General features: G+C 40.2%; 1 protein-coding gene across 2 annotated transcripts; it reads left to right on the top strand.

Annotated features, from left to right (window-relative positions):
• The first annotated feature begins 196 nt into the window (after window positions 1-196).
• Window positions 197-26,057, top strand: NDUFS1 (NADH:ubiquinone oxidoreductase core subunit S1). Of its 2 annotated transcripts, none has more exons than XM_044432089.1 (19): window positions 197-334; window positions 4,807-4,874; window positions 7,117-7,208; window positions 8,698-8,805; window positions 9,715-9,791; window positions 10,139-10,220; window positions 10,312-10,442; window positions 11,960-12,145; window positions 13,449-13,583; window positions 14,130-14,244; window positions 16,327-16,472; window positions 17,914-18,042; window positions 20,193-20,322; window positions 20,433-20,593; window positions 22,239-22,393; window positions 23,701-23,876; window positions 24,880-25,014; window positions 25,547-25,619; window positions 25,760-26,057. In XM_044432089.1, the coding sequence occupies exons 2-19, from the start codon at window positions 4,811-4,813 to the stop codon at window positions 25,849-25,851; spliced, it is 2,187 nt and encodes a 728-aa protein (XP_044288024.1). In that variant the 5' UTR covers window positions 197-334; window positions 4,807-4,810; the 3' UTR covers window positions 25,852-26,057. The 2 variants fall into 2 exon arrangements, with proteins under 2 accessions (XP_044288024.1, XP_044288025.1); XM_044432090.1 differs by lacking the exon at window positions 197-334 and adding an exon at window positions 651-772.
• The last annotated feature ends 1,219 nt before the right edge of the window (window positions 26,058-27,276 follow it).

Raw genomic sequence — 27,276 nt, 5'->3', positions numbered from 1 at the left:
CTGAGCCCTATCAAGCGCACACTTATTCCACGCACGAGGCGAAGGTTTTAAAGTCGGAGGGTACAAATTATAACAGGAAGACGTCACTACCGCCAACGACACCGAGGGAGGAGTTATTGTTGCCCAGCCCCCGCCCTCACAGAAAAAAAAAAAAACAGGAGAAAAGGAAATTGCGTAGTTTTTTGTCAGCTGGTCCGAAGAGTCGAAGATTACCGAGCGCGTCACGGAAATCGCCGAGGCCGCCGCCATATTATCTCAAAGGAGAAGGTTCGGGAGGCGGCGGTGGTGGCTTGCAGGTCGCTAGGGCCGGAGCCCCCCGGCCGCGGAGGAGGAGGTAATGCGAGGGTGGGCAGCGAAGAGCCTTAGAGGCGCTTCTGTCCTCGCCCCCTCAGCGCCGTGGGGGAAGCCTCTCGGTGGGCAGGGACGGGCGCTCCTCCTAACCAGCGCGGCGCCCTTGGCTGGGGGACGGCTGCCTCGGTCCCCTCTCGGCGTCCTTGCGGCCTGCCGCTGACCTTCCTCGTTTGGAGCGCCCCGCTGTGGTGAAGGCCGGAGGGCTTCCTTCAGCGCCCCCCTCCCACCCCCCCGGCGTTGGTGCATTAATACGAAACGAAGGTCTTGCGGGCCCGTTAAAGACAAGTGGGTTTATCGCAGCATTAGTTTACCTGTTGGGAGAGGCCGTTTCATCAGGTGCATTATCCTCAGATAGTTGAGAAAGAGGCACAAGGAGTGCGGGGAAATGTATTGCAAACGGTGGGGCTGGAAAAGCACGCATGTAAGTGGTCTGCAGAGAAGAAACGTACATGGGGGAAGTGACGAATTCACAGTCGGTGGTGGTAATCCTCATTTGCTAAGAGAAACCCACGGTCCAGATTAAACCTTTGTTGAACAGAGTCCGATTTCTTGGGAAACTCAGATCCAGCAGTTGAGCATTGCAAGTTCCCTTTGAAGACTTTTATGCCATTTGAGTTCAACTGCCGATTGCTCTTTGAAATTCGCAGTGCTTCTTAGTGAACTTCTTTAAGATTGCTGCTTAAATTCCACCCCTCCCCGCTCCTGAAATGTCATTGAAAATGCCAGGTTTGTGTTGCCTTGTTTGTAAACCATCTCCCCTGCTGAGATGGCAGAGCATTTGACGGAATTGCAGTGGTACCTTGTTTCACGAACTTAATCCATTCCATGACTCTGGCCACAAACAAAGTCAAATTTCCCCATAAGGTTCAATGTAAGTAAGGTCAATCCATTCTAGAAATATTTTTATCACAAAAATTTGAAACAAAGTGACAAAGAACAACAAAGTAACAAAGTACAGTACAGTAGAGAACACTAACCTGGGTGGGGGGAGGTAATTGTTTGGAGGGAGAGTCCAAATGATAATCGTGTGATAGCAATCACACTTGGTGGGGGGGAGATGGCCGCAGTTGTGCTCATGCAGGGAAGATGGCTGCGATCACAATCATGTTTATGCAGAAACGGCCATGATTGTGGTTGTCACCTGATGCGGAGTTTGTGACCTGAGGCAAAATTTTTCTGAAATGTTTGTTCATGAATTTGGTTGTGAACTGAGGCGTTCATGAACCGAGGTACCACTGTATAAACAGGCTGCATGTGATAGAACAAAGTGCCAAACCCAGTTCCCTCTTTTCTCCTATTGTAAGTATATACTGACAAGGTTGATGGGACTGGTTTGGAATTGGAATCTTATCTCTACAATATTTGCCAGTTATTCTGCAATAATTTACATCCTACTCTACTGTAGTGGGAATGTTTACGACATCTAGCCATTTAGTCATGTGCTCTCTTCATATTATTGTGCATACTGGTAGTAAGTACAAAGGTGCTGCTGTACCTTTCTATAGTAGCAGTTTTGCAAAAGCGATAATTGAAAATTAAGGGCATGCTCTTTTGCTGAAATTCCATATTTCATCTTCTGCATGTGTATTCAAGGTGGGAACCCTGCTCTGTATTATATGTGGTCACTTTAGCAGCCTACTCCAAGATGTGTGGGATCTAGTTATTGATAACAGAAAACTTTGGTGTGTTGGTCTTGGCTCAATTTAAAACACCTCTGTGCTATTAAAACCTAAGTAGTTGACCTATGTAGAGTCTCTGCTTAAGGTTGCACTGCAGGCTGCACTTTTTTATGAGGAGGGGAATATTGCTATAGATTTCTTTATTCATCTTCTTTCCAGGGCAACAGAAGTAGCTAATACACATCCTAGAACTATCAACACTCTCCTGGTAACTTAACAGCTGTTTGCATCCATCCACTTGTACTTCATGTTCAGAAGATTGTTGTGGCTAAGTTGTGTTGTAGTTTAGTACTGCAGAGGATGCTGCAACTGATTGTGGATAGAACATATCGTAAGCCGTCCTGAGATCTTGTATAATAGGACAGCATACAAAAGTTTTTAATAAATAAATAAATATACATTACAAAGCAGTTTGGACATGTATTATTAATGTAGGTTATAACTGTTATTAATTTTATTTCAATACAGCCCAATATCCAGAGCACTCTGGGTAGTGTACAATTGATAAAATACAATATAAAATATAAAACCCAGTAAAAACTAAGTTTCACAAGATATTAAAAACATTTATAGCAACTTAAAGAGCTAAGATAGTTGATCATACCACCTCACCAAGTGCTGTTTAGAGCTGTTAAATGCCTTGCAGTAGAAGGAGATCTTAGCCTAGTGCTGGAAGGAGTTGTAAAGTTGGTGCCAGGTGAGCAGAATAATTTCATAATTTGAGAATAACCACAGAGAAGGCCTTCTTCTTGTTGTCACCATGAGCCACCCTGGAGGATGGCCTCAGATGTTGAGTGTAGATTGTGTTTGGGAGAAATGTTTTGTCAAGTATTGCAGCTACATAGCCCTGAACTATGTACAACTTTAAGTTAAAAGCAACACCTTGAAATAGGCTTAGAAGTACATAGGCAGCCTATGCAAGTGGACCAGAACTGGTGTTACTTTCTTGGACCTTCTTTGGTACACTTCGAAGGGTATCTGACTTTCAGAAGTGCTGCATTTGATTTAGCACTTTTCACTGAGCCATGAGAACTTCAGTAGTGGCAACACTTATTTATTTATTTATTTATTAAAACATTTCCATGCTGCCTCGGGGCGGCTCACAGCACAAATAAAATACAATAAAATATAAAAATAACAATATAAAATTAACAATATAAAATAAATAACAATATAAAAGAAGTCGCCCTGGCCAGATAAGTAGCTGGAAGTAGCTTATTCATAAATTTTCATACAGTGCTAAGGCAGCAATGATGGAAAAGGATAGCAAGAACAGTATATGTAATACCTGTTACCTGCCCAGCAGGAACTAGTCAGTGGGATCATCCTACAGGGCAGTGTCAGAACAATTGATGAACTGTTTAAAGTTAGCCATGTGAAAACCCTGCTTGCAAAGTGTTCTCTCAAGTAGTTCAAACATTTGTATGTGTTTCTGGATGAAGAGCCATATTGTACATGACTGATTAAGGAATGAAGCTGCAAAGAGGGGAAGAAAGCTGCAGTGTTTTATAACACTTCTTGCCTACAAATGTGCTCTGGTTTACATCCCCAGCTTTAAACAGCCCAGGTGGACAGGTTTGCAGTTGTCTTATTCGCCTTTTTGTTGGGGCAAAATGGATGAAACCCTTCAGAAAAAAAGAATGAGTTAAACTTAGAGTATTGTACCTCTTCTGTGTATGATGTTTTGTCTTGGAAACGTCATCTGTCTGATACTCAGCTTGAAAAAATAAGTAAGCAGCCGTGTGGCATTCCTGGGTCTTTCTGCTTTCAGAGCACCACACATTCCAATTATTTGAAGAGTTTGAGCTACAAATCAGTGTATATCCAGATTGTAGATTAGTGTTTGATTAAGGTAGTGAGTTCTCAAATAATACAGGATAGAAAATAGTATATAGATGTATTTCATATTTATTTATTAATTTATTAAAAGCTTCTGTATGCCATCCTATCCTACAAAATCTCAGGACGGATTACCATGTTTAAAAACAATTGAAAACAACAATTTCAATAAACAGAACAAAACAAATCATGAAACAGAGCAACTAAACTTAAAAGCTGTTAATTTTAAAATACTGTTTAAATAAAAAGGTTTTGGCCTGGTGCTGAAATGAGTATGAACTTGGCACCAGGTGTACCTCTCTGGGAAGTACATTCCAGAGTCTTCATTTCATTTTCATTTCATTTCAGAGCGATTTCATAGAGATGAATCACAGAAGTATTCAGTCATAATTTTGCATTTCAGGTCCACAGAATGTCCTGCTTCAGTTTTTTCAGTGACGTTAGTAGCAGACCTGCAATTACTGTGCGCGCACATGCACTTACATGTAGAATCCTTGCATTAAGCATCGCTATGCAAAATGTAGACATTTCTTTGCTACTTTAGCATAAATAGAGAATAAGGATATGTCTGAATCTTATGTTTGTGAGAATGGGCAGTATCCAGTGTGATACTAGCTATCCATAAATTACCTCTAGCACCACAGTAATAGCCTGAGCTGGCAAAATGGAATTTTTAGGAAAATGCTTTGGACTAGCTAATGCTATTGGTGTTGCATTAGAGGTTATTCATTCTGGGGCAACTTAATTACATTAGTGTTAATGCTTCACTGGATAGCTGTGTATATCTGCGTAAATATTGGAGGTGTCTAATAGCATTGGTGTAAAAATATACTTTAAAAACCTTGCTTAACTTGCTCTTTTCCGTTCTTAACAGTCTAACTCAGAAAGCTATTGCTTGAACTTTATCTTAATGTTTAATGTTAACATTTCTCTCCAGCACCATGTTGCGACTCCCTGCTGTCCGCAAGGCCATAGCTGGTGTCACTCAGAATACTAAGGGATGCAGTAAGTTGCCTTTTTATATTTACATACGATAATTTCTTCCAGTTTTTAATGTAATATTCATTACTGATTTAATGATTCACAAATCTTGCATCAAAAACCTTGAGGCTGATCAAGTGCATCCTGTGATGGCTGCAGACATTTGATATTGGAAACTACATGAATTGTCATTAAAGGATCTAGGACTAAGAGGTAGACTTTTGCACAAAAACAAATTTCAGTGATTAATCCTGTTAGGAAAAACTGCACTTTTCAGCCAGTGTAAAAACTCAACTGGATCAGAAGTTTCCTATTGATGGAAGGAAATATTCCATCTGTGGGAGGTGCTTGCTGGATCTAACTGATATTTAAACTGTTATAAAAATATGTCAGAAATAATAATATGGCAGGAAGCAGAAATCATATTTTAAAAACTATTTTAATAAAGGTGGGAGAGAATAGGTTTCACTTTAATGCTCAAGAAGAACACCCAGTTTGGATTTGTGGTGTTCTTCCATTTTCTTTTTACCATTTGTGGTATAACTACAGCTCAGAAATTATAATGCCATGCTATGGAATGAAATGATGCTTTTCTATTTCTTCTTGTAAGGTCAGTTTGGTATGTAAAATCAGCTGAACATTGCATTTCATATTGGCTATTACCAGGGTCCTAAAATATTTCAGTCAGTGTGCTAGTTCTCAGCATTTAGAGGACTGACAACTTGAATTCAGGTTAGGTTCTTGCCAATATGAGCTTGGGCAATATAAGCTTGTTCATTCTGTTACTGTGCTCTTAGTGCTAGTGAATCTAAAATATGCAAAATTATTTTGAACCACAATAAATAACCAGCAATTGCACATCCAGTTCATAAATTTTATAAACAAAGCATTTTTTAACTATGAAACATTTGGACATACAATGTTTGGCATTCAGTCAGAAATGAGAGTTTGCTATAGTAGTATTGATAAAGTGAGGTAAACCCAGTCAGCAAATGACCATTAAAAAGGCACAGGGAAAAATGATTGACAGTCAGGTCCTTCATTAAACAATCCACCAAGACACATTAATCAACTTCATGGCTTGTTTCATTTAATCCTTCACAGTGATATCAGCCTTGAGTCCTTCAGTAAACATTCCCATCTTACTGCATGTCTGGAGGTTCCATTCAATTGCTAGGACTGAAAAGAGGCTGCCCTAGCAGCATGTTTCCCTCTCATGTGAAGATACCATTGTCTAGCAGTGTGTTTGCAGACTGAGTCTTGTCTAGGTCAGGGGTCCTCAAACTTCAACAGGGGGCCAGATGAAAGGTGGTGGTGGTGGGCATGGGCTGGTGAGGCAAGGCAGTGGCTTGCTCGCACGGAGAAGGCCGTGTGGCTGGCTGCCCATGGCTTGCATAATTAAAAATAGATTTTAAAAGTTGTATTTTCTTACTTTCGATCCTTTTTTCGTTTCTTCACCTTCGCCATCTTCATCTTTTTCTTCGTCTCTCTCTTCTGCCTGCCTCTCTTCTGTTTCCTGCTCCGTATTCCTGCTCTATATATGTGTGCAATGTGGCGTGGGGGAGGGGGGAGCCAACGCACGTGCAGCTGAGTTTTTGCAATTTGGTGCATGTGCCGGCTCACTCCTCAGTTTCTGTGCCTGCACTGGCTCAGAGGTTTTGGATTTGCTCGGAGATGGTTTTCTCCAAGTGAGTCCAAAACCTCTGAGGTGGGCTGGATAAATGGGCATGGCAGGCCAGATTCGGCCCACAGGCCGTAGTTTGAGGACCCATGGTCTAGGTGCTTCTTGCATCCTTTCCAAAGAGGTCTTCCAGGTTCTCCAATGTAAAAGGAGAGCCAGTGTGGTATAGTGGTTAGCAGTGTAGAACTGGGAGCTTCATGTTCTAGTCCCTGCTCAGCCATGGAGCTGACTGGGTGACTTCGGGTCAGTCACTGACTCTCAGCCCATCCTACTTCACGGGCTTGTTGTGAGGATAAGATGGAGAGGAAAAAGAGAATTATATAAGCCACTTTTTAGTTCCTTGAAAGGAAAAAGGTGAATATAAATAAAATGAAAACATATAAAAGGAGTTATATTCTAAACATTCAGTTTTATAGATGCACTGCCCTTTACCTTCAACATAGTTTGCACATTGCTGGTCATTTATTGTGGTTTGGCATGGCATGTCATGTCATATGTGTCAAATTACCTAGCCTTTTTATTAGTTTCATGTTGACTTTTGAGCATTAAATAATTATGTCCCTATTTTATGCTTGTGTCTTTCAGTACGCACCACAGCTACAGCAGCTAGCAACCTGATAGAGGTTTTTGTTGATGGACATCCTGTCCTGGTACCTCCAGGAACTACAGTACTTCAGGTAGAGTGAATTTGGGCTCTATAGTCCTTTTTGCTTCCATTCATATTTTTGTTAGAAACAATTAGTTACATAATTTTTGTATCTTTAAATCTTAAATAATTTCATTATTCGAAATCTGTATGGAAAGAAACTTCATATGCGCAACTTTGTTCTCTCCTCTGATAATTGGTTCCATTATATTACTTATGAAGTAACATTGTGTTTTCTTGGTTCCTTTCAGAACTGTCAGCATTTTTTCACCTCGTATTTTGTTCTAGGGGTTTCTTTTGTTCATAAATGATGCTAGTCTATCAAGCTAAAAACAGAGGTTTTGTCATGTGTGAGTGCAGCTTGCATGCCATTTCTGCCTTTACTCTCACTAATCAGCTCCTTTATAAGGTGTTGTATATGATGTCCAAATCCTGACTTCTGGCTTGTTCGGTGGTTAACTGCTAAACTGTGAGTGAACCGCTGAATTGATAGCACCTAAACAACACAATGCAGTACACTGCACAAGCTGCAAAGGAGCCAAATGTGGGTTGGTGAGGGAAAACAGAAATTGCAGGTGAGCTGTAGGCAGTGTGCCCCCATTATTACATGCAAATGGTTCAACACTTTCCTTCCTGGACTTCTACTGAGGTGCTTGGAAGAGCTGTCTTGAGATGCTTTGTTTTTTCTTATTTGGTACCTGTAAGCAAGCATAACTGCTTTCTTTCACTTGTTGTATTACTGATGACTTTTAATACTGAATTTACAGTACTGCTGCCATTTCTTAGGGAGTAGTATCTGCCCCTTTTAGAGCTGCATGATCATGGCATAGTCTCTATGGATATGTTAGAATGGAATTGCTGTGGAGAATGAAGCCAAAAGGAATGCAGTTTGGAGAGCAGTATGTACCTAACTGTGATTTTAGAATTTTCTGAAATTGTCTAATATCCTTTTCTTCATTTCAGCTGAGTCAGTGTATTTTTTTCTGCATAGCATGATGTAATGAAAGAGTGATCCAAGGGTTCATTGGTTGTCAGCAACTAAGTCTCCAAGACTACTGCGGTGGCCTGTTCTATGTTCCAGTGTGTTACCTTGCAGAGCTATTGGTCCTGAAAACACATAATTAGATGTGACAGAAAGTATAGGCAAGGCAAATCTATTATTTCTGTGCAAGTTAGGATTCTGTATGTGGTTGCATTCTGAATCTGAACTATCCCTATTGGTCTGGAAGTTAAACAGTATAGCTTATTGCTCGCAGTTATACTGCTTTAGCATTTTGATCCTGTAATGCCTGCTAAAACATTCTTTCCAAGTGTATTGGAGGCTTCTTATGGAAGCATATATTTATTTCAGAATGTGGCTCAGTAGTACAAATCAACTGCAAACATTAAGTGTATTGGATTGAAAATCTTACTAGTTCTAACTCTTTGAAATTTTATATATGGAACACTATGTTATATTTATTTGGAAGCAGATTAAACAACATGTTCTTTAACACTGCTTTGTTTTGTCCTTTGTCTAGGCATGTGAAAAAGTTGGAATGCAGATCCCTCGCTTTTGCTATCATGACAGGTTGTCAGTGGCTGGAAATTGTAGGATGTGTCTTGTGGAGATAGAGAAGGCCCCCAAGGTTATTAAAGCATATATATTTGTTGTTGTGTTCTAGATGTGTGGAAGTCTGTAATTTTGCAGAGGCAATGGCAAAATAGCTGGTATATAGGCAATAATGCTAATGCATCTATTGCTAATTATTATGGCTGATAGCTGCTGATTATCCTCCATGTATTTGTCCAGTTCCTTTTAAAGCCCTCTTAAGCTACAGCCATTTTTGGAAATTTCAAATACTGTGTTGTGTTAAGATGAATTGCCTTTGTCTTGAATCGGCCAATTTAATTGAATGCCTCAGTTTTAGTTTTATAGGAAAGGGATAAAACTTCTTACTCTCTTTCTGCGCATGATCATTATTTAACATTTATTAAGCCCCTAACTTTTGTAAGTACAGTGCAAATAAAATTTGAGTCAGTGTCTGCCTACAGGTTTCCAGTTAGGGAATAAAATACAAAAGGGTAATGAAAAGGCGAGAGTAAAGGAAAGCAGGTACAGGAGCTTTACTGGATTATGGTTATGACCAGGTTGCGCTTTGCCTTTTCATGGTGATCTTTGTGGGCTGCAGCAGCGGCAGTCTCCCAGCGGGCTCTAGTTCTCCTGACTGGTGGCAGATTCCAGCGGGTCCATTCATGTCCATCCAGCCCTTCCCTGTCAATTATGGCCCTTAATGCTTGAGGATTTTGCTCTAACCCCTAGATCATTTTGGTTGCTCTTTTTTGCACCTTTTCAGTTCTACAATATCCTCTGAGATTAGGAGACCAGATATAACATGATATTCCAAATGTTACTGCGCAATAGATACATATAAGCGTATTATGATACTGATTGTGCAGTGTTCATAGTAGAGGCATTCAACTGTTAATTCTCTGCCACTACATGAGAATTTTTATTCATAAATTTAATACTGATGTATCTTTCTATGGATGTGTAGCCAGTAGCTGCTTGTGCCATGCCAGTAATGAAGGGCTGGAATATTCTGACAAATTCTGAGAAGACCCGGAAAGCAAGGTAAGCTGCCTCTGTGTGCAATTTGCAATGCAATCCTGTGCATATTTATGAATAAAGTATGACATTAGCTCAAGTAAGCATGCATAAGATTACATGTTTAGTCTTCATTGTTAGAAAAGTATACAAATCTAATTTATAAGGTTTTCAGAAGTCTTCTTTAAAAATGTATTAAAATACGTAAGGTAGTTGTAACAAACAGACTTTCTAAGGGAAGAAGGGTACATAAAATTTTCAAAATGAACTGTTTTTAAAGAAATTATTTTTTCATAAATTCCTAGTTTAAAATGTGTCTATAATACATTAAATGCTAAATAAACATGCATCTTTCATTTGTTGATCTTCAACAGAGAGGGTGTAATGGAGTTCTTGTTGGCAAACCATCCATTGGACTGTCCCATCTGTGATCAGGGAGGGGAATGTGACCTTCAGGTATAGATTTTAAATTTTTTAAATGCTGTTTGGAGTGAAGCTCTGCTTCTTAGACACAAATGTTAATACGTTTTTGGACAATTCTCTTTAGGACCAGTCAATGATGTTTGGCAGTGACAGGAGCAGATTCCTGGAAGGCAAACGTGCAGTGGAAGACAAGAACATTGGCCCCCTTGTGAAAACTATCATGACCCGGTGCATACAGTGCACTCGATGCATCCGGTAATTGTTGTGCTGTCTTGTTTACTGACATTGTTATACATGCTTTTGTTTTGGGAATGGGGTAATTCATTAGTGCACATTTGACTAAAGTTTTACTTGGGTATTTAAACTGTTTGCGTAGTGGTCTGGCACACTAGATAGACCCAAGTCATCCAATAACAAAAGTGTACTCAGAGCATAATTTATTTGGATGAATACTACTGATAGTACCAGTAGATACCTGGTTATGGAACACCTAAACAATATTGATTAGGTGACCCAAGAGCCAGAGTCAAGAGCCAGTGGTGTCCATTATGGTCAATTGGCAAAGAAGAGGTATTCTTTGCTGAAAATTAGAAAAGTAAAGGAAACTGTAGAATGCTGTATGTTGCATAAGTGAAAATACTTATGGTTATCAAAAAGAATTGCTGAGGAAATTTATGGTCTTGCATGGATGTATAAAGGAAGCTGATTATGATCCACTTCTACATAATAAATATGTATGGTTTCAAGTTGATCATGTGTTTGACCTTTGATAGACATTTACTTGGGGTACTCTACAAAGGCCAGGACTAGGCTCATCTGCTTAAGTGAAATAGCATCTCTACAACTAGAATTAAGGAATGCATATGTATATATTCACTGGATGTGAAACTTTTAGTGCCTTTCCAGAATAAGTGAAACTTAAGAGACTGAAGCTCATCTACTGTGTAGTATTTTGACTGGCTGATAAACTGGTGCAGGGTAATTTTAATTTGATACAGTATTTTACATTTATTAAGTCTTTTTTCAGATTTAGGAATGTCTAAACTTGTTTTTTTATCACTTTATTATATTTATTATAAATGACCTATAAAGCCATTATAAAGCTGGTATAGACCTATAATGCCCTAAACAGCTTAGGACAGTGATGGCAAACCTATGGCACACGTGCCCAAAGGGGCACTCACAACCCTCTCTGTCGGCAAGCAATCACCCCAGCAGCCATGTGCATATTTGGAAAGATTAAGGGTGCCAGGCAATGACGTCACTTATTAGCCTGGTCTCTCATTAGCCTGGACTCGGAGCTTTCACTTGGCCGGTCAGTGAGCTGCCAAGGATTTGCTTGGATTGGCTGTGATTTTAGCAGAAGGTAGGAAAGGTAGGAAATACACTAAGGTAGGAAATACACTCAGATGCCTTTTTCAGGGCTGGCCAAAAGCTGGTGGTCAGCGGATCGTTGCCCCCTTGTGCTGGTGGTCAGCAAGTTCAGGTTTTCTTGCAGTGTTGGCACTTTGCGATAAATAAGTGGGTTCTGAGTTGCAGTTTGGGCACCCGGTCTCTAAAAGGTTCGCCATCAGTGGCTTAGGACCTGGGTATCTGAAGGAGTCTCCCACCCCATAAGATCTGAGACGAAGGTCCTTAGAGAGCCCTCCTTGAAGAAGATTAGGAGGGTGGCTACCTGGAGAAGGGCCTTCTCTGCGGTGGCACACTGGACAAAACAACCACAAACTATGGCATTTAATATATTACTATGTTGCTATGTTTTGTCTTACCAGGTTTGCAAGTGAGATTGCAGGTGTTGATGATCTAGGAACTACAGGAAGAGGCAATGAGATGCAAGTTGGGACTTATATTGAAAAAATGTTCATGTCTGAGTTATCAGGCAATATAATTGATATTTGCCCAGTAGGTGCCCTTACCTCCAAGCCCTATGCGTTTACCTCTCGACCATGGGAGACAAGGCATGTATCTCTACTTGATCTATAACGTGTCATATTGAGTATAATCTTTGTTATGCCATTTCAAATATGCTAATTTGTTTTTCCTGGCTCTTGCTGTATATTTGAAACCTTTGAATCTTTTGAGTATCACTAGGATCCCACCAAAACTGAGTTGATATAAGAATTTATAATAAATGGTGGATGGACCTACAAAACATATTCCTTGGCATTGTTTTCTAGAGTAGAGGAAGCAATATTTGCTTGTAACAGCTGGGTAAAACTCCCCCCAACCCCACCGCCAAGAGTTCCCCCTTCCTAGCAGCCTCTGGGGCTCCAGTAGCCCAGGTTTTCTCCCTAAAGAGCCAACCTACACTGGATTCAGCACACAGTGGCCCAAGACTTGGAGGAAAGGGATTTTATTCCACAATAATTAACAATACAACCACAACACATACACTACACGTTACACAACAGTAAGGTTAAGGGTGTGGGGAGGGGGAAAGTGGATAGCAGCAACCAAGTAAAACGTTACAAGTAGTCATATCTCTTATTTCATTTGGCCACCGAAGCCTTAAAACAAAAACAGCTAGCTGATCAAAAATCCTAACACTTCCCTAGTACTTATCGGTCTTCTCAGGAGTAGCGGGGCTTCCATTCCAGGGCTTCGGCATCCACTGGCAGACCTCTCTCTCCCAGGCGTGCATGCTGTTTGTCAGCTCTCCTTTTTATCCCCTCCTGCACAATCAGCTCCTTTGTTGCCAGGTCTGACATCAAAGCCAATCTTCTTTCTCTGACCTAGGTGCTAACTTCAGCACCCTGCCCCTCCCCGCTGAGGTTGCGTCTGTCCATGACAAACTCCAGACCTGCAGCAATTCCCTAGCTACGTGCAGCCTCGGAGGCCATCTGTGTCAGCATGATATCTCTCAGCTTCGTTAACCCTTGCCTCCCTCCTTCTCCATCTCAGGCCTTCTCTGTCACATTGCTAAACTGGAATTATTTGCCCACCATAAGTTAGGCAGAACTCTTTTTTTTTTTTCAGAACCATGCACGAGTGAGTTCATGCCAGATGGTGACATCACTGTTTTGTTATTCCACATGAGAATACTTCATTATAGGAGCAGATGTGCTGATCACTTAAGGATGCTCAGGGTACAATTTTGAAGCATCAAGGAAGTGTAGTAGTAATGAGTGGTGGTCCTTTACAAGTTGAATTTAGGGTTAGATTAGTTGGTTGCTGACTGCTGTTCTGCAATCATAAAAGATTAGTTGCACCTGTAATCCATGTCCAGAATTGTGATGATGGGATGCTGTGCTCTTCCCTTAGGAAGACAGAATCCATTGATGTTCTTGATGCAGTAGGGAGTAACATTATAGTGAGCACTCGCACTGGAGAAGTGATGAGAATTTTGCCAAGACTACATGAAGATATCAATGAAGAATGGATATCTGATAAAACAAGGTCTTTGTATATTATTGACTATCTTCTTAGGAACCATGTTGTAAAAAAGACAATTGCAGGACTTTCTTTGTCTCGGTATTTGAAAATTTAGTACTTGAGAACGTTGGTATACTCCTTGATGATATTCCTGTTGCTGCACAGAGGCTGTCAAACTCCTCTTTAGTTATAACCCCGTTTAGGGGTACCCTTTTCTCAAGAAAAGTGCAGACTGCTGTTTTCTCCTGAAATACTTGATCATATTGTTGGAATGTTGCTACTGTTCATCAAAATTGTGCATACAATATTTGTTTAATTTTTAAATTGTTACAAAGACAAGAGTAATAGGCTTCCTGCCTTTTTCTAAGTACCATTTGTACTAGAATGTTGGTTCCAGATGAACAAACACTGGAAACCTATCTGCTACAATTTTTAAAAAACACTTTTTAAAAAGAAATGGCTGCTCTTAGTTTTGAGAAGGAGGTAGTCTGTTCAAAGTTGAGGTAGCAGGTTTTAGAGGGACATCATTTGTAGTTGCTTTATATCATTAGCTTGGTCTTTATTCTCCAGATTTGCTTATGATGGTCTGAAACGTCAACGTCTCATTCAGCCAATGATAAAAAATGAAGAGGGGTTGTTTACTTGTGTATCTTGGGAAGATGCCTTGAGCCGGGTGGCAGGAGTGGTAAGAACATTTTCTTTCAACAATACTGTATACTGTTAAATGCAGGCCTACAAACTTTTAACAGAACTTCTTGAACTTTTGAAAGCAAATTACAAATAAGATCCATTGCTTCCTTAATGGTTCTTATAATGTGGGGGATTGTTGCTTTCTGTGCTTCAGAATTCAATGGTTACTTGCATTACACAATGGAAGGCATGTTCTTGAACTGGCTCTTAACTAGCCCTTGTAAGTTAAGGACTAGTTCAAGGACATGCTGTGCATTGTGGGTCATGAAAAGCTCTTTTGCATTCCCAGTGCCATATTTTATATTTGAAATCTCGTTTTTTTTCAATGCACAACTGTTTGGATTTTTTTTACAGAAATAAACACCCTGTATGCTCTCTGGAAACCATGGGTATCCTTCTGGGCAGGTTGGCTGGATTGTGGGTTGGGGCCCTGCTTTGCAGTGGTTCCATTCCTACCTGGCTGACTGTGTCCAGAAGGTGGTGCAGAGGGACAGTTACTCTGCCCCAGGGCTCCATACTGTCCCCTATGCTGTTTAACATGTACATGAAACTGCTGGGAGAGGTCATCTGGAGGTTTGCGCTGAGGTGTCAGCGATATTCTGACAATACTCGGCTCTACCTCTCCGTTACATCTGATCCAAGTAAGCAGTCTTTGTTCTGAATCAGTGTTCGGGCTTGATAATGGACTGGATGAGGATCATGGATGAGGAGAGCCAGTGTGGTGTAGTGGTTAAGAGCATGGGACCGGGACTCAGACGACCTGGGTTCTAGTCCCCGCTCAGCCATGGAGCCAACTGGGTGACTTTGGGTCTGTCACAGACTCTCAGCCCAACTTACCTCACAGGGTTGTTGTTGTGGGGATAAGATGGAGGAGGAGAATGATGTAAGCTGCCTTGAGCCCTTTGTAGGAAAAAGGCAGGATATAAATTGCAATATAAAATAAATAAATAAATAAATAAAAATTAAACTGAAATTCAATCCAGACAAGATGGAAGTGCTGTTAGTAGGTGGCTTGTCTGCTGGGCGGGATGGCCATTTCCCTATCCTGGACAGGGTTGCACTTGCCTTCAAGGACACATTCAGCAGCTTGGAGGTGCTCCTGGATCCAGCAGCCCAAGGGGATTCGTGACTCAGTGGCCAGAAACTCCTTTCAGTTGTGTTACATATACCATATATACCAACTATGCCCCTATCTGGATAGACAGAGCCCGGCCATAGTCACTCATGCACTGGTAACATCCAGGTTAGATTACTGCAATGTGCTCTATGGATCGTGCCTTTGAAAGACAGTCTGGAGACTTCAACTGGCTTGGAATAGGGTCACATGATTAGTATCTGGCGCTAGTTCATGGGCCAACATAACACCAATCTTATAACTACATTGGTTACCATTTGAAGCCTGGACCCAATTTCAAGTGCCTGTTTTAACATATAAAGCCCTAAAAGGCTTAGGACCTGCCTACCTGAAGGACTGCCTTCTCCTGTACATGCCTACTTGTCCGTGATGATCTGGGCAAAAGGCCCTTCTGAATGTGCCATCCCTCAAGGTGAGAGGGGTGGTAAATAGAAGGGCCTTTTTGATGGCTGCTCCTGCACCTGTGGAACAGGCTTCCCAGAGAACTTCACCTGGTGCCAACTTTGCTTTCATTTCAGCACCGGGCAAAAAATCTCGTCACCCATTTTAATAATTGATTTTAATAATGGATGTTGGATGTTTATTTTTATTGTATTTTAGTAAATTTGGTTGTCCAACTTACCTAAACATGTTTTTTAACTGATCTTGGCTCTATTAATAATTTGTTACTTATATTTTAATGCTGGTTTTAATTGTTCTGTTACTGTTAATTGCAACAGTTAATTTTACTGATGTATGCTGCCTAGAGAGACTATTTGAATTACTTGGCAGCTTATAACTGTAATAACCTGTTTTTTGTTTACCTTATTCTGTTTTTCTGTGTTTTGTGGAAGTTCCGATTCTCTAAGACTGACAGTATTTTTTTTTTCTCAGAAAGCATGCATTAGATTATAGCAGCAAATTGATTATCACCCCATGGTGCTTTGTGTTTCTTCTTTGCAGTTGCAAGTTTGCCAGGGTAATGATGTAGCTGGAATTGCAGGAGGACTGGTGGATGCAGAAGCACTAGTATCTCTCAAAGACTTGCTAAATAGAGTTAACTCCGACAACTTGTGCACTGAAGAAGTTTTCCCTACTTCGGGAGCTGGGTGAGATAACTGAATAAGGGCTTGAAAGCATATTCTTAGATCACTCAGGGTTGGTCAGTATACCATGATAATAATAGAAGCTTGTATAGTAGAGAAATTTGTGTACCCTTTGTTAGAGACCAGTGTAGGTTTCTATAGCAATGTAGGTTTCTTTCTGTTTTGGGCTTCCAGGCAGTTCTGCATAAAGTGCTGTACTACTTACTGCATTTCATCTTACAGTATAAAGTTGCAAGCCCTTTTACAAAGGGAAAATGCTCCTATTGCTCAGAAATGATACCTCCAAACTGGGGAAATGGACATGTGGTTCAGCATAAGCATAAAGTGATGCTTGTCAAGGCAAGCAATTCTGATTTCCTATGTATCTGATTGCCTGAGTACCTGATTCCTTCCAGATGGTTTGGACTGAAACTCACAGCATTTTTCTTCATGCTGTTTGATGGGAATTGTAATCCAAAATATATAGAGGGCATCATGATAGACAGGGTGGTGTGTGTGTGTGTGTGTGTGTGTGTGTGTGTTTGATGGGTCTGAACTGGGGTGACTGACCAAAGAAGGGATTTGAGGTTTGTGTTGGAAAGCTTGATGAAAATGTATGGATACAGTGAAAAAGGCAAATTTCCTCCTGGGAATCACTAGGAGAGAGAGAAAATATCACAGTGCCTTTATGAAAATGTGCAGTGCATTCACTTTTGAAATTCTGTGTACAGTTCTGGTCTTTGCACCTCAAAAAGGATATTGTAAAACTGGAGAAAGTTCAGAGAAGGACCTCCCAGGTGGCCAGGGGGTTGGATCAACTTGCCTGTGAGGAAGGATTACAGTGTTTTGGGATTTTTAACTTAGGTAAAGGGAAGGCAAGTCAAGTTATGCATAGTATAGAGAAATTAGATAAAGGGATTTTGTCCTTTCATAATACTAGAATGCAGAATGGTAGAAAATCAGACAGATAAAAGTACTATTAAACACAGTGGCATTTACCTCAAGATGTAGTGATAGCCCCCAATGTAAAATGGCTTTAAAGGGGATAGTACAAATTGAGGACAAGGCTATGGTATTCGTCGTGATGCTCATGTATTCTGTTCTGTGTTGGAGGCAATATGTCTCTTGATACCAGTTCCTGGAGAACAGTAGTGGGTAGGTACTGTGACACTCATATTCTGTTTGTGGTCTTCTCATAGATATCTAGTTGGCTACTGTGGAAACAGAATGCTGGACTAGATAGGGCTTTAGTGTGGCCCAGCAGTTACTTTTATGTTCTCTGTTAGTTTATCTTGCTCAGTAGAAGTCAGATCTGCAGTGCAAATTACTTGCATTTAGCATTTTGATACCTTGATTCCTTTTAAACTTAAGATAAAATTCTTGCTAGAACTATCTATGAAAAAGTCATTTGAACTCCTTATTGCAATTATAGTTTTGCTGATTGTTTTTTTCATTCTGTTTTTAGGACTGACCTGCGATCTAACTACTTACTAAATACCAAGATTGCAGGAGTAGAAGAAGCAGATATCCTGCTTTTGGTTGGCACCAACCCACGCTTTGAGGCGCCACTGTTCAATGCCAGAATTCGAAAGAGGTTTGTAGTTCCATGTTATTAGACTGCAAACTTAGAATGACATCTTGGAAGGCCATGTTGGATTTTCACCTACATGGTACTACCAGTTGTGAAACTGGAAGTTAAATTTGATCTGAGGTTAATGTCATGGTGACTACAGTTATTGTGTCAATGGAACAAGTGTGTTGAATGGACTGTTTCTCTTGGCATCATAAAGAAAAAGTGGGTACTTTTCCAAAGGTGCACTTGTTGGGTTTTCTCTGTGCTTTAAGATTGAATTCTCGTCCTTAATAAGGTGTTCCATACTGCCTAATGAACTGCCTCTGAAGTTCTGGGCAACTTCAAAAACATCTTCTGATGCAGCTTGAGAGCCTGCTAATCCTTTCAGGGTTGGGAAGATGAATCCAAAGCCTTGAATATGTATGGATGGTATATACTGCCTTTAATTACAGGCTAATACTTGTCATCATGTTCAGTATATCTGTCAAGTTCAATAACTGCAGATGGAGGAAAACTCCAGTAAAGAAAAACCTATTATGTATATACAGTTAGGTATATTTTCAGGCAATGAAGGGTGACAAAGAGACAACAAAAGCAGAGCTTTTTGAGGTTTTCTGGGGCTTTCATGTTAGAGGGCCCCAGGGACTTCTTAGAACCATTTCAGGCCTGGCACTCACTGGCACTTCCATGAAAAAAATCTTTTGCATCTGCCGGAACTTGTACTCCAGAGTTAAAGCAGCTGAATTTGTGGATATACAGAGCACAGCCAGGTCCAGTTTTATTGGATGAGTTTCATTTGGTACCATTCAAGGATGTAGACAAAGTGCTTGGACAGGTTTGTGCAAGTACCTCTGTGCTGGATCTTTGCCCCTCCTGGCATATGACATCTAGCAAGGAAGGGGTAACAGGCTTGGCTAGGGAGGTAATTAATGCTTTTTTGTGAGAGGGAGTGGTCCCGTGCTGCCTTAAAGAAGTGGTGGTGAGAGAATTCAAGAAATCTTCCTTTGACCTGAAAGATTGGAACTTTAGGCCAGTAGCAAATATTACTTTCTTAGACAAAGTCTTGAGAGGTGGTTGCTAATCAACTCCAGGCACTCTTGGAGGAGACTGATTATCTGGATTCCTATTAGTTGAGTTTCAGGCCTGTTTTGGCATGGAAACAATCTTGTATGATGTATGACAGTAGAAATGGGGGAGTGTGATCCTGTTGATACTGCTGGATATATTGGTGGTTTTCAGTAAAATTGACAATGATATCCTCCTTGGGCAGCTGGCTGAGATGGGAGTTGGGAGCACTGCATTGCAGTGGTTCTGCTCTTACTCAGGGCTCAGTTGATCTTAGTGGGCTTGGATTACTTTCTACCAGCTTCAGCTGGTGGCCCAGCTATATCCCTATCTGGACAAGGCTTCACTAGTCTATGCTCTGGCAATCTGTTAAATAGATTACTGTAGTGCACTGTATGTGGGGCTGCCCTTGGAGGTGGTTCAGAAGCTGCAGCTGGTGCAGAATGGGGCAGTCAGATTAATAACTGGGGACCTGCAGGTCCAAACACATAAGACCAGTTCTGGTCTGCTTGCATTGGCTGCCTGTATGCTTCTGGGCCCAATTCAGGTTGCTTATTTTAACCTAAAAAGCCTTACATGGCTTAGGACCATAATACCTGTTGAAATGCCTCCCCCATCTGCAGTCTACTCAGACACACTACACCCAACTTCTTGGGTCTTGGAATTGCTGACTGAGGGAAGCAAGGGGGAGGATTTCTTTGTAATAGCCGCCCCCCCCCCCACTTATGGAACACCCTCCCTACTGTGGCTTGACTGGTACCATTTTTTTCTTTTCAGCACCAGGTTAGGATGGCCCTTTATGCCAAGGCTTTTCAGGACAGGGCTTGAGGGGATTGCCTAACCCAGGTGTTTTTTCTTTGTTATTGTTTGGTTTTAACTGCTTTAATGTATTTCTGATTTTTATATATCTTATTGCATTTTATTATCTGTTATGAACTCTTGAAACTGCCCAGAGAGCTTTGACTCTGGGGTAGTATAGTAATGAAATAAAGAACAGCAACAACTTCTACAGAAGTTGCAGTGCAGTGCAAAAAAATGAAATTGAGAGTTCACACATTGTAAAACCTTGCATCTTAATATTGTGTTGCCTTTTCCTCCATTGTTAGCTGGCTACACAATGAACTCAAAGTGGCTCTTGTGGGCAGCCAAGTTGATTTGACTTACACATATGAACATCTGGGAGATTCCCCTCAGATACTTCTAGACATTGCTTCGGAAAAGCACCCATTCAGCAAGGTAGTATTAAAAAAATCATTGCATCTGTTTAAAACTTTTAAAAAATGGATCTCTTGGTTCAGTACTCTAGCTGGGTATTGATTTTCTGCTTTCTTGCCTCACCAACACAGGAACTGAGCCAAGCTAAAAAGCCAATGGTGGTGGTTGGCAGTACAGCACTTCAGCGTAGTGATGGAGCAGCTATTCTTTCAGCCATTTCTACCATGGCAGAAAATGCTAGGACAAAGAGTGGAGTTGGTGCTGACTGGAAGGTCATGAACATTCTTCACAGGTTTGCTCAAGCTTGTTAACTCTTCCCACCCCAAATGATAGGCATGAAGGATGAAGGCTTATGACAACCCTGTTAGCTACATCTCAAGTGTAAAGTAGAGAATTGTTAGGAAATAATGGATACTAAGTTGTGGCTTTGATACAGGAACAAGCATTATGACAATTAAAGCAGAGTACACAAGTAGTCAGAAGGAGGCATAACCTGGCAATATGTCTGGCAGAACATGCCTAAATATGATTAGAACAAAATGCAAACTTATTTTCAGAATGGAACATACTTTTATTACATTTATAAATGCTGTTTTCCCACAGGATTCCAGTGCAATGAATGTAATATCCAAAACATGAACACAGCATCAGATACAAGAATTCATTTGTCATTTATGCAGTTTACCTCTTTCCCTGCACTTATATATGCCTAAATATTTGCATGTATTTTCTATATAGTTATAACTTAGAATTATTGGAAAGTACTTCCAATAATTATTCAAAGTATGTCTTGCTATGGGACTGAATGGGTTACTTAGTTTCATATCCCTCAACATTTTAGAAATAGCTCACATTGATAGGAAACTATCCATAAATTATTGTCACCACTTAGCCGTAGCTTTGTTATAAAAGGTCAGCATTTTCCCATGATAAATGTAGGAAAAACTTATTAGAAAAAAGTGTTTCTGTAATGCTGTAAAAATCTTTTTTTCATTTAAAAACTGTATTGGCCTGATGGAATGAAAGGAATGCTTGCATCTAATAAGGTGGATATTATTACATATCCCAGATCTCTTGAAGCTGTTAATACAATTGTTTGTACCCTAACCTGAATTCTGGTGTTTTTTTGTTTTTGTTTTTGTTTTGTTTTTTAAGCTAGACCTTCAGCTGTTCTATAGGATCGGTAAGGTTGTTCCAGTGAATACAATTTGTTTGCATTATTGTCTAAAAGTTTGTACTTTGAGGGAATGAATGATCCAGTGTTCAAAGATAGGTTGGGCATGCACATGATAGGCATGTTGCAAGCAGAGCTGGCTAGAGCTGGGGGTCAGACTAGATGGCCTCTTCTCTTCTGACTCGCTCTGTTTCTGTGTTTCCCACCAGTGGCCTCTAGACATAGTCTGAGAGGCCAAGGATGGCTTAGATTCCCAGCTCTGAGAACGGAGCTAGTACTCTGACCACAGAGCTGGGAATGGGAGTTTTAACTCACCGCCCCTGCCTTTCTGGTACAGAACAAACTGTTCTGGCTACTTTCTGAGGGGCAGGCAGAGAAGAGCGAAACAGCCAGAATGCAGGTGCTTCTGAAGCCATTCCTGTTTCCTGCTCTTCCACTCTGAAGCACCATTACCAGATGGGCAGAAATGGCCTAGTAAAAATGTGGAGTGGGAGGAATAGATCACTTCTGCTGCTTTTCCCACTTTTCACTGGATGCACCTAAGCCCCTCCTTCTAGGGCTTACAATTTCTTCCATGGGACAATGTCTTTAATATCCTTTTTCTGGATATGTTCTTTTGTCCTGTTTTCTTTTTAGCAAGACATACTTTTACTGTACCAAATAGTAACAAGGGACATTGATAAGGTTACAGGAATGGGTTCTTGAACTCTTTAACCATCAGTTGAAGAAATAATTAAATGAGAAGTAATTTCTGTCTCTGTAGGGTTGCAAGCCAAGTTGCTGCTCTTGATCTAGGTTACAAACCAGGAGTGGATGCAATCCGGAAGAATCCTCCGAAAATGCTCTATCTCTTAGGGGCTGATGCAGGTTGTGTTACTCGACAGGATTTGCCCAAGGGTTGCTTTATCATCTACCAGGGTAAGTAGCACCATAAGCTCACCGTATCAAGCAAGTGCTTAAAAAGTACAAAGCATTTCCCCATTCTTCTCCTGCCTTTCCCAAAAGTATAGCTGATAAATGTTTGCTTTATTAGCCCCCAGAACTATGCAAAATTGTAGCACCTTCCATATTCAGCTTTCATGACGTGAAGACCAAGAAGTAGCTTATGTTCATCTTGCTAAAGGCCTCCACACAGAAGAAATTGAAAACATTAAATATTTCTTGGCATGCTTGGTTTGCCCCTAACAAATGCAGGCACTCTTAACTGCACTGTTTACCTTGCATATTCCATTACAAATGTGGGTGTTTCTGAGACCCTGCAGCTGAAAACATTTGAGATAGGTAACTAATAAAGATAGGAGACCTGATTATATAAAGCCACAGAAGAACTCTTGGAATAGCTCAGAAAAACCCCCTAAATAGCTATCTCAGTTTACTTACCTGAACTCTTTGACTTATCTTGTAAGAACTGGGTAGGTGTTGTCCTATACTGGGTAATAAGTCTTGGCAAGAATATAATTTGACAGAATTAGATAGGCAGCTATTCTGCACATGCTTAACTGAACTCATTGATACTACTTAGTGGTTACAGGATTGCACCTTTAATACTCTATTGAAGAAAATGCTGAAGAGCTTTTTAACTTTTTAACTCTCAACTGGCTGATCCTGTCTGTAAAGCAAACCACTAAGCATAGCTTCTGACTAGGTTTAGACATAACAAACCATGAGTAGAGCTAAAACTAGTGCAGATTATATCCCATGGGTAGTAAGGGATACGATAATAGCTGAGAATAAAGGAACACAGAATAAGAATATGCTGTACTTAGCATGGTGTATATTCAGGATACATACAGTTATTGAGGAAGCAAATGTTTGTTGGCATTGGGAAAGATTTCTAGCAATACAGCTGGGGAATATATTGAGAAATCCTTCCGAAACCTTTTACAGGCACTTATGCCTGGTTTAATATTAAGTACGTATAGTGTCTTAAAAAGCCTCAAAATCTGTAGTGACAGCTGCAAGCAATTTCTTGAATATAATGGTATATAGCAAAAATGTTTTAAAGCTAAAGAGGTAAAAACAGAATATCCAAATACAAGAACTAATTTGCTAACTCCACTCAGAAAGGCAAATGTAGCATTGGAGAAGAATGATAATGCTAAAGGCAGCTGATTAGAGATAGATTATATAGGTCTAAGTGAACTAGATACATAAATTATACACACATGCATTGAAGTTATGAATTTTTCCATTACTATTGACATGTCTGTTGCACTCTTTTCCAGGGCACCATGGTGATGTAGGAGCTCCTATGGCTGATGTTATTTTTCCAGGAGCAGCATATACAGAAAAGACTGCAACCTATGTAAACACTGAAGGCAGAGCTCAGCAAACCAGACTAGCAGTAACACCACCTGGCATGGCGAGAGAGGACTGGAGGATTATTAGAGCACTCTCTGAGGTACTGCAAGTGAAATAAAACTGGTAGTTTCTAGTAGCTGCATTGTATTTGCTGCATTTATGCAATCTGTTAAGGCATTAAGTTGTTTTAAAACTTAATATTAAAGACAAAGTCATGTAGGACAAAATAAGAGTTGCCAAAGGTGGCATTGGTTCTCTTCAGAAGCCAGAGCCATAAACTGCTTAGTCTGGACTTCTCTTCTGCCATTGCCTCACAGCTTTAAATAGTTGTTGGGAAGATGGTGGAAGAACTTCCTACTTGAAACATACTCTTTGGGAACTAATCGCATCAGCTCCCTGACCTGAGTTTCTCTGTTCAAACATTTGGCAGCTTCATTGGACTGTAAGTCTTTGAAAGATAATTGGTACAGAATGCAAGTAAAAGCTTCCAGTAGAGATGGGCAATTTGTGGATCTCTAAATGTTTTGCCTTACCACTCCATGATACTTCACTATTGGCTGTGTTGCTTAGGGCTGATGGGAGTTATAGTCCTCCAGATATTTTGGACTACAGGCTGTCTATATTCCTCAGCTTTTATAGATTCCTATATTCAGTTGTGAAATGTATTTGCTTGAGTTATGAGAGCTGAGCCTGGAATCCAGCAAATTCTGCTAAAATCATGGTTGTGGACTAGATAATTAAATGCACTTGTTTGACATGGGATTTCCCAGAGAAGACTGGTAGCAGACTGGGCTCAGCTTTATTGCTTGGAATATAATTAGGTATTCAATGCTGCTATTATAAAATTTGGGGCTAAACAACACTGTATGTCAGCCTTTTCCCTTTGCATTGTATTTATACCAAGAAGAAATTCTATTTTGTTGCATTGTACAGTCCAGTAACTATCTTTAGTTAATATGATAACCATATGAAACTGGTCACAATGCCTCCAAAATTATAATAATTCCAAAGTACTTCTGTTGTAAATATTAAGTGTTAACAGAAGGGGAACACATCTACACTTCATTTTAAGCTTGTTCTTCCCTTCTCACTTCATTGTTCAGGTGGCTGGCATGACCCTTCCTTATGATACTCTTGATCAAGTGAGGCACAGATTAGAAGAAGTATCTCCTAACTTGGTGCGATATGATGATGTGGAGGAAGCCAACTACTTTAGTCAAGCAAATGAGCTGTCCAAGGTATAATGAGCTTTAACTGTGTACAATGTACTACATGGCATATGAGAATAACCATATTCCCAAACTGCTTCATTCTTTCTTCTTTCCCGTCATCAAAATTTACAACTTCCAGGTAAACTTTCCATATAAAACTTATGAGAAAGATTACAATAAAGATTCCTATGTAGAATGTGTCTACCTTAATCATTCTGATTAAAAAGTATTGTACTCAGTACAGTAAAATTAACTATACTATCAAGGACTATACTATTAACCATTCTATCACACCAACTACCCTGGTCGTTTTCATTTCTTTAGCTTGAAGTTTCCTTGCAGCTAAAGCACACACAGCAGTTTTTAGAAGTAACAAAAATGTGACAGGTACTTGTAAATAAGATTTCTAGATTAGAATTGGTAGTTAAAGTTTCTCTTGACCTAAAGTAAAGGTTCTCCAGTGTGTAATGAATTTTATATTCCTCGATTGATTCAAAATACAGATGCATTTCAATTTGGTATCTGGGGCTTTATTTGTTATTCATTCCTTCAATTGCAGGCAGTAAATCAGAAGCTTCTGGCAGATCCTCTTGTTCCACCCCAGATCACAGTTAAAGACTTCTATATGACAGGTAACAAGTCCTACTTGTGTGTCTTATGCTTAAACACAAATAATTGTCTCCTAATGTTATTACTTCTGTATTCAATATTTTAATTACTGATACAAGATGTATTTACTGAATATGTCTTTAAAACATGTTTGTTTTTGCAGATCCTATTAGTAGAGCATCACAAACAATGGCTAAATGTGTGAAAGCTGTAACAGAAGGAGCAAAGGCAATTGAAGAACCCTCCATTTGCTAAAGAATGAAACCAGAGTCCAGCAGTTAACCATTATGCCTTTTTATTTTAAGTGATTTTGTGGCCTCATTAGGTTTCTACTATATGAATACAAGTAAAAATTTATTTAAGGCCATCTGTCCACTGTGCATTTGGTAATTGTGTTCAGTGTAATATATATACTGATTGTGTATAAACATGATGTAAAATTAAAAGTTTTACACATGCGAGACTATTTCTATGCATTGTGATTCTTTAGTGATAATATATAAATTTTCTCCCATGTTTAAATGAACTTTGAATATATATGCAACATAGAATGCTTTGAAGTAGTAAGAAATTCAGCAAGATTAAGCCACCTTGTTTCATTTCATGATGTTGTCAAATGTCATTACATATTTATCACTGCTTTTCCATACTCTTTTGTTTTATGAAGGAATGTACTTCCCTCAAAGAAAATTTGAAATTTATATAGAGTTAATATATGGGAAGTGCTATAGGTGACCTATTATTTACCAAAAATAAATCACAAACCCAATATAAGAAATATAATGGTACATTAGAAGAGATTATTTTGAAACTACAGAAACATTTAAATTCTTTTTGCTAAAAGAGGCTGCAGTGCTGGCCATATGGGAAATTTTAAAAATCCACATTGAGTATCAGTTTAACATAGTGGTTACTGTGCCAGACTAGTACTTAGAAGTCTTCTTACTGGGTGACTCTGGATCAGGCACAAACTCTCAGCCTAACATACCTTAGAGCATGGGTCTTCAAACTACTTCATGGTGGGACCCGTCCCGCCTCAGAGGTTTTGGACTCCCCGCACTCGCTGCTGCCTCGTTTGCTCGGAGATCATTTTGGACTTACTCGGAGAAAATGATCTCCAAGTAAGCAAGCTGCTGCCTCGCGCGCACACCCGGCGGCACCTTGCTCTCTTGGAGATCGTTTTGGACTCGGAGATCTCTGAGTGAGCAAGCCGCTGCCTCGCCGCGTGCGCCCGTGGGCACCCCCTGCCTTACCAGCCCGCGCTTGCCACCGCCACCTTTCAACTGGCCCCCTGTTGAAAAAGTTTGAGGACCCCTGCCTTAGAGGGTTGTTGTGAGCATAAAATGGAGGGCAGGAGGATCATGTAAGCCTCCTTGGGCTTCTTGCTAGACAAAAATGGCACAGGACATGAATAAATAAAATCTAACAATACCCAATTGAAAGGTCAATATATGCAAGCTTTAGGAATCTCCAAATCACTTAATTAAGCATGATGTTACACAAAAAAGTTGAGTGGGGAAATGGTAGGGGCGGGGGAGGCTGACTAGATGTTAAGATGTCTACATCCTTGTAATCCCAACAGGACATGGGGAAAATAGAACTTGGCCCTGCCAGGTGATGTGATGGGCCTTAGGACCATTTAATAGAAGGCAATCTTACAGAATCATACTCACTTTTTAA

This window comes from Varanus komodoensis, unplaced genomic scaffold (genome assembly GCF_004798865.1).
Source record: "Varanus komodoensis strain SLA01 unplaced genomic scaffold, ASM479886v1 scaffold23, whole genome shotgun sequence".
In the NCBI taxonomy this organism is placed as follows: domain Eukaryota; kingdom Metazoa; phylum Chordata; class Lepidosauria; order Squamata; family Varanidae; genus Varanus; species Varanus komodoensis.
Note: the sequence above shows the minus strand (reverse complement) of the source record. Positions and strands in the feature narration are given on the sequence as shown.

Bases quoted from the DNA above. Each gene is read 5' to 3' on its own strand.
- NDUFS1 (XM_044432089.1), top strand. From the start codon at position 4,811: ATGTTGCGACTCCCTGCTGTCCGCAAGGCCATAGCTGGTGTCACTCAG. The intron at 7,209-8,697 runs GTAGAGTGAATT...TCCTTTGTCTAG, and splicing joins CAGGAACTACAGTACTTCAG to GCATGTGAAAAAGTTGGAAT. The intron at 18,043-20,192 runs GTTTGTAGTTCC...CTCCATTGTTAG, and splicing joins AATGCCAGAATTCGAAAGAG to CTGGCTACACAATGAACTCA.